Source organism: Epinephelus lanceolatus, chromosome 21 (genome assembly GCF_041903045.1).
Source record: "Epinephelus lanceolatus isolate andai-2023 chromosome 21, ASM4190304v1, whole genome shotgun sequence".
In the NCBI taxonomy this organism is placed as follows: Eukaryota; Metazoa; Chordata; class Actinopteri; order Perciformes; family Serranidae; genus Epinephelus; species Epinephelus lanceolatus.
In genome coordinates this window covers 6,024,882-6,039,121 of record NC_135754.1, presented here as the reverse complement: position 1 = coordinate 6,039,121, position 14,240 = coordinate 6,024,882, and the positions used below count along the sequence as shown (strand labels likewise).

Sequence of the window (14,240 nt, the reverse complement as noted above, 5' to 3'; positions counted from 1 at the left end):
CTCGGTGCTCTGCTGCTCCATCTCCCCAAACAGAGTGATGAGAGCTGCCACTGACAGTGCGGTGCTCTGGAGAACTGAACGGTACATTCCAACAGCGCTCTGAATTTACAAACAGTCCAGTTTGTGCCAGAGTGCACTCTGGCACTCAGAATGAGTATATCTGAATGCACCACTCGCATCATCTTCCTCCATTGTCTAAAACAAGCCAACAGAACTTGTCAGTGGAGAACTGTTTTGCCTCCAGCTAAGCCCCGCCCACCAAAAACGTCATACTGCTTACTAACAGTAAAAGGGTCTGTATTGTACGAAAAACATTGCAACAACTACCTCAACAATGGGATAGGATGTAGATGGTAATGTCGCAGATATGCACTTGCTAACATTATATATTGGTCACAGATCGAGGCTAGCCACAACAGCTAGCATTAGCATCAGATTTGGGGCCCGATTAGTTTATATATTGTGGAGTGGGCACTATTTTATTTTATCTTCTTTATTTATTTGATGAAAATGGAACATAGCTATGCATATAATTCACACTGAATCCTGTGTGCATCACATGCTGACTTTGTGTATTCTGCACTACATTTTCACATTGCACTGGTGAGAAAAAACTTTAGCAAATCACTACTTTTGGTCTTTTTAATGGGATTTGATGACAATAAGAAAAATAATTTCTTGATGAAGACAGTGACATGTGGGAAAAGTTCTGGGGAAAAAGCACTTGAGATTTTCTTTTGTCAAGAAAATATGTAACATCATCAGCATACAACTTGAGGTTACATCCACTGATACTGCAGTTTAAGGTTAAACAGAGGAGATGTTAAAGGGTACAACCAGAAGAAAATGAAAAACAAATGTGAGGGTGTGGACTTGAGCATGAATAGGGACGTATTGTAGAAATGTATGAACGAAAGAAGTAAAAAATAATCAGGTATAGTTAGATAAGGATGTGTAAAAAAATCAGCAATGCAATGCATTGCAAAAATATATAAAGTACTGAAAACAGAAATACCTCTGGCTCAGGCTGCCTGCGGCTGGAGGTGCGTTTAGGTGCAGATGCTTTGGGACGAGCAGGTGGGGGTGAGGGAGATCGAGGGGAAGGGGAGGGTGAGCGTTCCTTGGACCGTGGCTCGAAACGACGTCTCCGCTGCCTATCCTCTTCCTGCTTTTTCTCCTGCTCCTGCAGCTTCCTCTGCTGCTCCTGCGTCTGCTGCTGGGACAAACTCATCGCCTGCAGGGTCATCTGCTGGGCCTGAAGATGAGGAAGAGAGAGGACAGGAGAACATAGAGTTGGAGGGGAGGTGGGAGAGGGAGTTTGAAAAGTGAAATATGGGTGGAGGGGCAAATACAGGATGAATAAACTGACCATTGTACTATAACAGAAGTGCGCTAAGAGTGCTAGTCCTTACCATGAGAAAGGCCTGTTGGTTGATGAGGGCCTGCTGTGATGCTGCCATCTGCATGGGGTCAGCCATGGGAGTCTGAGGCATCATCATGGCTGTGTAAGGATAAATATGACAAACTGTTTTTCACATAGAAATCAGCTACATCTAAATCAGTAAAGCCATTTTTTTTGCTGCAAAAAAATGGCTTAAGTGTACTAAAAAAGAAATTGATTATATTATTCTAGATGGCTACCTAAAGTTTAATTTGTATTTGTCATATTAATAATTTATATAATAAAAAAATACTTGGCACTGTGTGATGATACGATATTGCCACACAAAAATATCATGATAAGTATCCCCCACCCCTACTAATTAATGAACCATCACTGTAACCTGTCATTGCTAAGTTTCCTGCAGTTCCTGCATAATTTGCGCAAGAATTCCAGTGGCCTCGTACACTTGTACATGAGTAAATAAAAGTTTTAAATCTTGAACAATGGTGCTCAAGGGCATATTCAGCTAACATTTATGTCTTTATTATGTTATATTTGTCAGATAGCCCACTAAGGTGTCAATCATTTACGTTGCTGTACTTGCTTATGATAGAAAAAATGATATAAATGGAAATAAGTTTTCAAATTTTCTGGATGGGGGGGACCCCAGACCTCCTGGCAGATTTGACTCCATGGCTTGGATTACAAAGTAATCATTGATTATTTTAATAATCAATAATAAACCTTTTCAAGTTTTTGGTTTTATTTAGTTGTCAATTGAATATCTCTCTGAGGCAGACTCAAGATGCCCAATATATTATTGGCTGGTAAGAAAATTAGATTATTGTTGTTGTTTCAATGATGGAACTTCAAATCACAACTCAATCAAACTGCATCAAATCCTCCTAAATTGTGTATGGTATTATTTCACATTGATCTCTATAGTTTTTGTATCAAGTGCGTAAAAAATCAGATGTGTGACCCTTAGCACACACAGGGTCATATTTATGGTTTTAGAAATTCTGAGATCCAAATTCTCCCATCAAAACTTCCCTCATAAATGTTAAGCTGGCCACTAAAAACGTCACTGAATCATCAATTCAAAAGAACACCTGTTTTAGAAAATATCCTGTTCTTTGATAGAAATAAAAATTTTTTAAAAAATTCAGTTACGTGAGCGGCAAAGTTGCTCAGCAGCAGGTTGCAGCTAAAGAGGGCGCTGTTGAAGAAAAAGATTCTACAATCTGCAACTTCAAGTAATTCACTTTTAGTTTTAGTTTTGGGTGAATTCAGTAACTACGGTGTCATGTTTTGTTCTCAACCTCAGCAATGAAGTGTTTTGAATTTATTTTTGCTGCAATCTCAGAACCCATCAGCTATAGGTGTGGAGACGATAAAGGCTCTGGGGGCAACGGCCAATATTTCGAGGTACGGCCTTGGAATACCTGGCATGGTTGGCATGGCTGGCATGGTTGGCATCATGGGAGTTGCACCAAAGCTGGGCATTGCAGGGTTTACTGGCATTCCTGAGCAGAGGCAACAGAGTAAAGATTAGAAACTGAACAATAGTCTCTTTTTCTGCCAACTGATATGAAAAGGATTCAAGGCTTAAGGATATTAACAGGACACAAAAAGTTTTATTCCTTGTGACACAAATGAACTTCCTCACTCACCCATAGGATAGCTTGGCATTGTCATGGGCATACCTGAAAAACAGAATGATCAGTTGTTACTACAACTTACAGAGACTGAATTACTTCATTCAAAAATGAGATAAAAAAGGTCAGAATCCTTAAACAAAAAGAGGTTGTTTTTTTATTAGAACAGTAGCAGCAACCAGCTGTTACTTTATACTTCTTAATGTTATTCCTAATCCTAATACTTTGTAGCAATGCTAATTTGTGGTTCTTGGTTGTAAACTGCATAACTGCTTTTCTAAATTGGCATTTATTAAGTCAAGGTTTCTGCAGGGTTTCCCAAATTAAAGTTATGATGTTTTAAGAGCTGTTTAATACCACATAGAATGATCAGAATTTCATACCTGTTCCACAATCATACTGACCAAAGTATGAAAGTATTATAAAAACCAGTAGGAACAATATGGCCTAGAATTATTCATTATCATATTACATTTACAGTACTTCCCATGAATAATTAAATCAATGCGACCTTGCAAAGTAGATGGATTAAAGTTATACGTTTTTAAGTTCATTTAGGTCTGTTTCGTTAAAATCAGCACTTACCCAATACAAGGCAATGAGCTTCCTGGCTACTGTAGCTAGCAGTAGTGATAGTGTTTGCTACAGGTCTGATGGCTCTGGCTGAAACTCCCCCCTGCTCCTCTGAGCAATCTACTGTTACAACAATCTGTCTTTCACACCTCCTGACAGACATCAAAACATTGTATAACCAACATAACTGCCCACATCAGGCAGGAGAGGATGTAAGACTTTTGTAAATTAAAGTGAAGACTTGTTAATGGCGTCTGGTGCCTTTTTTGTGGAAACTAAGGCTTTTTAAGAATTTTTCAAATCTAGATACCCTGTTTTACTACTGCTACTTCTGTCTATTCTGTATACACAACACCCATTGTATGTCTGTCTGGTCTGAAATTGGGAATATGCATAACTTTTAATATGGAGTGATGTTATGGCCTTAGTTTTTAAATTTTAATCACTGCTTTTTACCTTATTTTCATCTCTAGGTTTTATCTTATTTTATTTTATAGACTTTTATTTATTGATTTTCAATATGTTATTGTCATTGTTACTCTTTGAAATGGTATTTATTTATTTTTAATTTTATGTTTTGATTTGATTTTATCAGTTTTGCTATGTGAAACACTTTGGGCCACATGGTTGCATGAAATGTAGCCTACTACATAAATAAATTTGCTTTTCCTAATTTCTCAAACAATAATTTATGTGCTTGAACATTTCAAGCACATAAATTATTGTTATATTGTTATATTATTATTATTATATTTTTTTTCTGTGCTCAGATTCCCATCATATGCTAACAAATGGGACACAAATAGACTTCTATCGACCTCACTAATTCAAAATTCTGAGTCCTTACTGACAAAACAGTTATACCTCTACAACTATACCAACAGCTGTAATGTAGTTTATTTCTTAAATATAATGCAAGTCAGGTTTTTTATTTTATTTTATTTTGATATAGACTGTTTCAGATTAATGAATGGCGGTTTATGAATGTTTTATAATGCATTGTACAGTACACTAAGGCACAGATCACGCAGGAAGCGTTATTGCAGCTGGAGGCAGCTTTTTCTAACAAGAATGAAGCATTTTGCTCGTTGTTTTTGTTCTGCTACGCACCACAGGTTTCTGCACTCTAGGTGCCTGGCATTTTTGCCGGAGTGCTCTGAGCTCCTCAAGTTGAAAAACTTCAACTCAGAATGGAAAAGCGCGCCACATAATCTCCACTTTATGGATGATTTGAAAGGCCTTCTGTGGTGGTCATGACAACAAGTTTACAGTTGGCAAACAATGGAGGCGAAACTGCTCAATCACTCAGCAGGACTAATGGACTCCCTGCAGTTAGTATTCATTTTTTGTTATGCTAGGCCTGACGATAGACAGTCATCTTAAAATAAGCCTGGAAACGGTCATCATCAAGGCGAGGCTCCTGGACCACCTGGCAGTACTCCCTGTGATCCACCCTCTTTTTTAGGGTGTAATGTACCCACACAGATCTCTGTTCCCCTGTACCCAACAAACTATTTGCTGACAGCCTCTCACCCTTAACCAGAGCTAGAACAAGTACCCTCAAGTAGCCACTAATTACTGTGAAATAAATAAAATAAATAAAGAAGTAGATAAAAGTAGATTAATGACATGGGAAGGTTAGGGTAAAGAGGTGATGGGGTGGTTGCCTAGCAATGATAAAAAGGTGCAGCAAGCGTTTTTCTACTAGTGGCATTAAATGTAAACAAACAAAAAGAAAAGGCAGTGCAAACTGCAAAACACTTTCTGTGTGATCAGGACCTAGGTGATTTTAATCTACATGGTGTGGACTGTATGGTGGAAATCTAGTTGTCCTACCAGTTCCATACATGGGTCCAATCCCTCCTCCTCCTTTCATCCTGCTGTTTAGCATGGCTACTCTTTCCATGTCCTACACACACACACACACACAGCAAGAAACACAACCCAGTGACACACGCAGTAATATGATACAACCAGAGATAGACAATCCAGCAGAGAGCAATGAGCATGCTCAATCTGTCCTGTGCTATAAAACTTTAACACTTTACATGGACAGACAAATATAGCCTTGACATTTCTTAAGATTACGGTGTAAGTAATAAAATATATCTGATGACATCACTGACCGGAGGTCCTTGGTCCAGTACAGGGTCAAACAAGTCATCAACATATGCATCGATCTGTCGACCACGGCCTGCAAACAGGTGGAGAAGAGAGATGAGAACATGTAGTATATAAGGCTGTAGCTGGGCATGATCAGAACTGCTCCTCAGGGTCCTGTGACAAAAAAATAAAACATACTACTGTGTGTACAAATTAAATAGACATATTATATTGAAAATATGCACTGCATGAACACACTATAAACTTCACAATGAAAAGGTATTAAATTAGTTTTTGATACATTAGCATAATGATCAGTCTGAATAGTCATTTTCAGTTTATTGATTCAGCCTGACATCATGTTCATGTTAACCAATTTCTGACACTCATCATTGTATCAGGCAGCTGCTCTCAGCAAACACACTCTGATTAACACACAGAACTCTATTGTACCTGTCCAGCACTAAATGGCACACAGGTAAAGTTAGCACCTAGCTAGTGTTCATCGTGGATGAGCAGCTAAGAAGCCAGATATTTTCCTCAGATGAGTACAAACTGGACTTCTATTTGCAGCTGTGACGACCTCATTTACACTTGCCATTTCTCTGATGCCATTTTTCATGGATGTAGCTAGGAAGCTAGCTATGTAGCTAAGATAATATACTCATTTGTAATTCCATAATTCAGACTGTTCAGCCAGCTGAAAAAGCCAACAATGTGCACGATACCAGACCTGTTTGAATTGCTGAACAACTGGTCTGGAAAAATGTTAGACTGAGCCTCAGGATTAAATTATAATGACCCCAGTAAAAAACCCTTGTCATTTGAGTTGTTTTTTAATCTAGTGGTATATATTGTCAAACACTTTTACAATGCATCAAATTACCATAAAGCAAACATATTTTAAGCCTGTGGCCTTCAGGTCACTCTGAGGGTCCAGGACAGTGATACTCAACTTAGGACCTGCATGCCAAATCTGACCCATAATAGGGTGCCTGGTGGCCCACACACAGTTCTGTAATTCACAATGAAAATAAATTCACACTCGAATTTTTATGTAATTTGAATGTAAATAATGTTCCAGAGTGCATAAAAAATAGAGCCTGGTTATTAAAAAAAAGTGCCAGTGGAGGATCCCCCAGACCCCCGACAGAGGTCCGGGCTAATCCTAGAAAAGCCCCAGTGTGCACCTGAGCTGTGCTGGGTGGCTGTGACTGGATTTTTGGTTTGGCAAAGATGAGCGAGGACAGCAAACATCAAAACGTTGAAAGGTTGCAATTAATTTATAATATATATTAACAAATATTATTACATTGGTTTATTAACTGGCCCCTGACCTCTTATCATTTTGCAAAAGTGGCCCCTGGGAAAAGCAAGTTAAGAATCCCTAGTGTAGGACCTGTTGGTGCAGTTATCTGCTTTGCCCAGTTAGTAATTGAGCCTTGAGCTTGGACAATGCAAAGTCACTTGATTACATTTGTGCCTGAGTTCAAAACATTTGCAGTTACATGATCCTGAAGGTCAGCGGTGTGTGCACAGTCACTTGCAACACAATCGAGTAAAAGTAAATCCAGAGTCACTGATAGACCAAGAGAGCCAGAATGAAAGAATGAAAGAGGTGAAAGTTTTGCTGTTAATAGTCTGTTAGTTTGGAAGATAAGGATGTGTGTAGGAAGAGATCAGGGGATCAGTGCTGACTTCAGGCATGTGTGGGACACATCTGATTCATCGTTTGCCATTGGTAACAAACACCAGAGAGATCCCAGCAGAGCAGTAGAGTCTATGGGGTTCAATATGATTCAAACACCTAGTTTGTACTATGTTATCTGAACACCTCTAAAGGCAGAAGAACAGACTCTGTTTGATGATCCAGTAAGCATTTTATCTGAAGCACACTGATGCCTTAACGTTTCACACCCACCTTCCTGTGGATAAGCTCTTCCCCAGGGGTTTCCCTCAAAAGGAGGCAGCCCAGGAGCTTGCATGGGAGGTGCTGGTGGAATGAAGTCATCCAGATCTGTAAATGGCATCCTGGGAGAGAGAGAGAGAGAGAGAGAGAGAGAGAGAGAGAGAGAGAGAGAGAGAGAGAGAGAGAGAGAGAGGCACAAATGTGCTCATTGTGTAAACAAATTCTTTAAACCAATCCTGGATTGGCCCCTAAAAGCACCCTCTTGTTCCGTGCTCTACCTGTCTCCCTGGCTGCCGAACAGGTAGTCAGAGTTTGTAGAGGAGGGGGTCCCTGGTGGTGGCAGCACTTCAGCTTCAGCTCCAGCCAGAAGATCCATGACAAAGTCCGAGCCAGCCAGATCTGACCAGCCGTCATCGGTCAGGAGAGACACCGACCAGCCCTGCACAGCCTCTGACACACCTCTATGACATAGCAGCGCACAGGAGAGGAGTGAAAACCACCACATGTGTAAGGATGGACATGTAGAGACATTAACAAGGAAATGGAGGTAAATATATGCATGTTCAGAAGTACCTGAAATGAAGAAGCCATGAGGCCAGCTGCTCTCCTGTGGTCCATGACTCCACTTCAGTTGTCAGCTTCTCATCTGAAAAAAAATTAGTAAGAAATTAATCAATAACAGCAGATACTTTTACACTGCTGGTGTTGCCAATCACAAGATTCACTCAGTTTGTTGCTGTGTTTCTAAAGCGTCAGTCAGTCTCACCGTTGAAGGTGTGTACGTCCAGCAGCATGGTGCCCTTTCTCTGGTTGCTGGTCCATTCCAGCTGGGTGGGGGGGTAGATGCGGGCAGTGGGCGCTGGGAGCTGCAGAGATGTCAGCAGTTTATGTTGGCACAGTGAGCGGTATTCCCCTGGACCTTGGTCAGACACATACCTGCACAGGAAGCACTGGAGACTGAGTCACGTCAGACAGATAAAGTGGTTTTAAAGTGGTTTTAAGGCAGAATGTAGTAAAAAAAAAAAAGAAAAGATAATGGCTGAATTTTCATTTTTTGATGCACGTTCCCTTTAATGTCAGACAGTGATTTCAAACTAGAAATGAAGCTTTTACATTGCTCTCTTTAAAGCCAGACTCCATCGAGAAAAATAGCACTTAACATGGCTGAATATGGGAGTTATGGGTCTACCGCTGCCTCAAACATTATTTTGTTTGTGTTATTGTATGACTTTGCCGCTCGAAAGGGTAAGATCAGATTTACTAATGTCACACAATAACACAAACTAACCATGTGATTGAGGCAGTGGTAGATCAGCAGTTCCCTTGGAGTCTGGCGACTTTGATGAGAGCTTAGATGGGGAACTCAGGCTGCCAGTGGCTTCCCTGTCAGAATGGGCTGTCTGACTCTCAATGTAGTGTACACTTAAACAAGGTACTAGGTAATACTCCTGCCTGCTTCTCTAAACTGTAGGTGTGCCATCTGACATGTACTGTAGGTAATAAACTGACCATCAATAAACACCTCATACAACCGTATTTCAAAAATTCCTAAATATCCCTCTAATAATGTCTCAAAACAGTACAGTCAAGTTTGCTTAATTGTATTTCAGTCTGTCATTAACAACAATGATATATCATTAGTATATTAGGTACATTATTAGCACACTTTTAGTACATTATTCATGTACTGTACACATGGAAGTATACTAAGTATACTTAAATTAAGTGTACTTCAGTACACCTGTTCTTTTACCTGGGTATTCAAAGCTGCATCAATTTGTCTTTCATCACTTTAGGACCACAACAAGCAAACCCACTGCCTGTTTACAAATCAGATATGGAGCAATATTAGCAATCACTGGTGCCATATTTCTGGCAACCTGACGAAGTCAAATATTTTCTCTCCTTCAAATGTTGTTTTGGGTCTCCATCAATTCCTGAGAAAAATATCTGGCTGTTTAGCTGCTAAATGCTCCACAGTGTTCATGAGCAAGTTACTGGCTTTGTCTGTCTGTTGCTTGGTGCTGGGCAGGTCATGTACAGTGGGTCTGTCAGAGCTTTTGCAAAAAGCAAAACCATAGAACTTTCCACTTATGTGGCTGAACTATTTCACCCTTATTCATCAGCTCACTCTCTTTGGTGAAATACGCTAAATTTGCTGTCCGTCTAACGCCCCCGCCTTAAGACCTGTGGTGCTTGAGCTTTTGAGGCTGTATCACCTAAACTGTGTTCTGCCCACAGCCTTACAGTCTGCTGATTCTGTGATTTCTTTAAAAGGCTGCTAATGACGTACTTGTTTAGACAGGCATTTGGGTAACCTTTATGTCTATATTTTGTATTCTTACTGTGCATTGTCTGTTTTTTTTCTGCATTATGTATTGCATTTTTAGTTTTGCATTTGTAATGTACTACAGATTGACTTCAAACCATTATGATTTAGGTTAGTCTATACAGGTGCACAGTATATCCTCCACCTACTCCTGTTGGTATAAGCAGACTAACCAAAGCATATCACCTACTTGAGTAGGGGTTTGTCCAGTGTTGGTGAGGGGGTGAATGCACTGAGGCAGCAGGCCAGCAGGAGCCAGCCCCTCAGACTGTGCTGCTCCTCCTGCAGGCCCCATGTGTGATAAACCAGCTGGGCAAGGATCTCGTCCCTCAAAGCCGGGCGGCTCTGACCCCTCTCCACTATGTAGTTACCCAGCATCTGCTCCTGCCAGCCGCTGAGGTCTGACTCACCTGTAAACCGCATGATCTGAGGAGAAAAGAATTGAAAATCATAAACGTACAGATGAAAATAAAAGTGATGGAATGCAATTGATTGAAGAATCTAATCTAATCGCTCCCATATATACCAATTTGTAAATCTCTAGGGCAGTTCTGGCATCTTCAGGCTCCAGAGGGGTGAGGGATCTCTGGAGGGGGTATTCCTGAGGCTGGCACCATGTGTCCTGAGGACGACACAACATGAGGAAACTCACAAAGACAGGAAATATAATCCATCTTCCTTCATCCATTCAGTTCTGTTAGATGTCTATGAGTATTGTAGAGAATAATGCACCTTTTCAAGGTGCTGTCACACAGTGAAGTGGATGTGTTGTCTAGTGAAATCGGTTATCTGCGAGACTGCAACTAGACTCTTCCCAAAATGACCTGCGGACAGAAGGGTAAGTCCTGGCCCATATATCCGCTGGCTACACCACATTTTTCCCAAGGATGTCAAAGGCATTACCCCTCCAACTATCACTCTGATTGGCTAGAGCTATCGACTGGGTCAGTTAGGTGAGGCATGAGGACTGAGATTGATGAGGGTTAAGGTGAGATTGTCAGGGTAAGCCAGTGAGGAAGAGTAGTGTCATGCCTTCGCCATCCTGAAATTTTTTATTGCCAAATTCCCAAAATATCGGTCATTACCCCTAGACGCTCATTATTGTCAGACTGATAGCTGATGGGTTTTGCAGTTGATTTTCTGTTAACATATAGTTGATATAGTTGACAAAAAGGTAATGATATGTCAGTGTTGTGTTTATAGCTTGTTGTACTGCCCTTAAGTGGCCAGATCAGTAATGCTGGTTTAAGAGCAGCTACATAATCCTTTGATGGAAAAATTCTGTTGCTTTAAGCAAAGGTGTTTTTCATCAGCCAGCCTCTTTTGCAGTTGGTAATTTCCTTTGCTTCCTTTAGAACTTCACCTGAGACAGGTGTGTAAGTTAAGTGCAGACATCTTTCCATACCATTGTCTCATTTACATTTACATTCACTGAAGTGACATGCTTACACATTGCACTAGCATGAGGCTTCTGGACCACGGGTTGACCGAGGACACATTTATGTCTTTGGTGTCTGTGTTCTGATCTAGTTCAACTTCATTTACAGTGGAAACAGACAACTTCTTAACTGATTGCTACCAGTGAAAACAAAAGCGCTATCCTCTCCCTGTTTTAGTTGCGCAATGTCTGACGCACTTCCTTTGTGCCATAAATGGAGCCTACATTTTTCCAAGACATTGTACCCAAGTGGCAGGATTACATGTGAAAGCGAGGCTTATAGGGAACCAATCTAAACTCTGACAGTGTCATTACTCTATAGTCATCACACTGTGCAATCAATATTTACTTCATAATCAGATATGCAAAAAACCTGCCTATTTCCACTTTAACAAGACAACATGCCCAACTGCAGACCACAAGGTCAGTTTCTTAAAAAGTCTGGATTGTAAAATTGGACATGTTTTTGCAGTGCGTGGGCAGCCATATTAAGTGTGAGGTGCAACAGGATATACAGTGTAATAAACCAGGACTAGACTATAAATATGTGCATGTGTGCGCCCAACCTTGCTCACCTTTAAGATGGACTTGGCATAGCGAGAGAATGGGTATCTGTCGATATCCTGAGGCAGGGTGAGCTTGTGTTCTGCTTTCACCTGTGGAGGTGCCACCTCTGTGACCCCTGACCCATGCTGCTGCCCTGGTGGACAGAGACGGAGCAACAATCACAAACTGGCAAAACACAATGGCAGCAGAGTGGCATGTGCGCGGACTTAAATTAAGCTGACCTGCTGCACTGCGGAGTCTGGCTGACAGTTCAGCAGGGATCTCCAACATTCCCACATCCTGATAGGAAAACAACATGAAACAAACATCACCACTGGAGAAACCAGACAGTTGGTTCATCTGGGGCTGATTTCTCGATTTTCTGTGGTACAGGATTAGATGTTATTCCCTTACCATTGCTGGAGAGACAGACTTAGTCTTTGTCACTGCCTTCACTTTGTTCTTCTCGTGAAATTCCTGAAATTGACACACACATACGCTGCCAGTTAGTCAATCATTCTGCTTGTCACACTGTGACCTGCATTATTTGATCTCATAATCTTTCAGTCTAATTAGCACTTGATTTTCACCTGCAGCGTGTTACTGATTTACTGAGTAATCCTCATATTATCCATGTACATTAAACACACTCAACACTCCTCATCTCTGCCTGAGCAGTGTGTTCAGTCAGACCTATTCTTAGATACACGGTCTGTTATATACTCCTGGAACACCCACAGCCCTGTTGCCCCGCCTCATACAACAGGACACACAGTTCCAAGAGTCCAGAAAGTTTATTTTTTATCAGGAGGTTTACAGCCTACAGAGAGGAGTCACCTCAATACAGCAGGGCAGCATCACTCACTTATGATTATGATCAAAACCCTCCCATGCACCTCTGTCCTTCCAACTATTTATTTGTATTCCATGACCAGTCATTTATTGTGCTGTTGATCTGAACTGCAAACGTGAAGTTTACAGCTCACATTAAACATGGGCGTGCGCATGTATTCATGCAACAAATACTCCTCCTTTATCACAGCCTTACTTGAACAATCACACTTAAATCAACTCAAATAACACAAGCAGCCCAACCCTGCTCTACCTCCACATGGGAGGATTTACAATGACTGACCCTTCCAAACCAAACAAGTACGTCACAAATCATAACCAATCAAAACGCACCCTCCGGCTCACTGGCTCACTACAACCTGACTCCTGACTCTATTTTACTAGATTAATCATTTCTCAATAAATTCTGAGTATTGGCTTCACAGGCCTATATGCTATATATTTTTGTTCAATATCTTTTGTTTGTTTTATTACTGTTGTTTCCTGGAAGTAATAAGTTGTGTTATAAAACGATTTGTTTTACGATAGTATCTGAGGGCAGATGTTTTTACTCAGTACATTTAAAGGAACAGTTCATTCCCTGAGTCAAAAATAAATTTTCTTCCTCTTACCTGTCGTGCTATTTATCAGTCTAGATTGTTTCGGTGTGAGTTGCTGAGTTTTGGAGATATCGGCTGTAGAGATGTCTGCCATCTCTCCAATATAATGGAACTAGATGGCAGCTTGTGGTGCCCAAAGTGCTAAACTAATACATACCAACAACCATCGAATTTCACCTGGGAGGCCGGTGTTCACTTCCCATAAGATTGTGAAGCCAAACCCTGTTTTTTTCTCTTAAAAAATGTCAATTAACAGTGTTATACCAATGCAGTGCATTTATTTTGAAAGAGCCTAGCAAACTGTACACAAGTGTATTTTGAAAACAGATAAGGCATGTAACAGACTGAAGAATGAATCCTCTGACTCTGGTGATCCCCTGACTTTTCATCTGCTATGAAAAGTCTAAAGAGCAACTAAATTCTTTCAAGGGTACTGCAGAGATTTAGTATTGCACATAAAGTTTGGGGACTCAACCATGATATCATCACTATGACATCATCAAGATTATTTAAACTTTTATTTAACTTTTAAAGCTCCTCCAAAGCCTTTAATGATTCATTTAACCCAAGTAAATATTTATTTAAAATTGCTCTACATATTCATATTGCCTGTCTGTTATATCAATGCGTTCTTACCCCCAATTTGTCAAATTTGCTAGCTTGGTCAGTGGCCCTTTGCCTCAAACTATAATGTTCTAGGTACCCTCTAGTCTCAGTTTTGGATGCCCGGGGACAGTGCGTCAAGTTCCGCTCGTAACATGATACTGTGTCTTTCAATATAAACTTCCTTATTCACAGGAAATGTAGGTTTCACCACCAAAACCACTTTAGGTTTAGGCAATAAAACTA

At 40.6% G+C, this 14,240-nt stretch overlaps 1 protein-coding gene across 1 annotated transcript in view; it reads right to left on the bottom strand.

The window, feature by feature from the left end:
* Window positions 1-14,240, bottom strand: part of myo15b (myosin XVB) — an 83,554-nt gene that overhangs the window by 38,881 nt on the left and 30,433 nt on the right. Inside the window, exons 26-41 of the mRNA XM_078163656.1 lie at window positions 12,531-12,543; window positions 12,355-12,417; window positions 12,183-12,240; window positions 11,970-12,094; window positions 10,483-10,578; window positions 10,147-10,382; window positions 8,394-8,563; window positions 8,201-8,273; window positions 7,906-8,088; window positions 7,640-7,749; window positions 5,742-5,809; window positions 5,452-5,524; window positions 3,058-3,090; window positions 2,830-2,910; window positions 1,413-1,501; window positions 1,016-1,255 (exon numbers count right to left, since the gene is read on the bottom strand). Coding sequence (XP_078019782.1) covers window positions 1,016-1,255; window positions 1,413-1,501; window positions 2,830-2,910; window positions 3,058-3,090; window positions 5,452-5,524; window positions 5,742-5,809; window positions 7,640-7,749; window positions 7,906-8,088; window positions 8,201-8,273; window positions 8,394-8,563; window positions 10,147-10,382; window positions 10,483-10,578; window positions 11,970-12,094; window positions 12,183-12,240; window positions 12,355-12,417; window positions 12,531-12,543 — 1,711 coding nt within the window. The remainder of the gene's footprint in view (window positions 1-1,015; window positions 1,256-1,412; window positions 1,502-2,829; window positions 2,911-3,057; window positions 3,091-5,451; window positions 5,525-5,741; window positions 5,810-7,639; window positions 7,750-7,905; window positions 8,089-8,200; window positions 8,274-8,393; window positions 8,564-10,146; window positions 10,383-10,482; window positions 10,579-11,969; window positions 12,095-12,182; window positions 12,241-12,354; window positions 12,418-12,530; window positions 12,544-14,240) is intronic.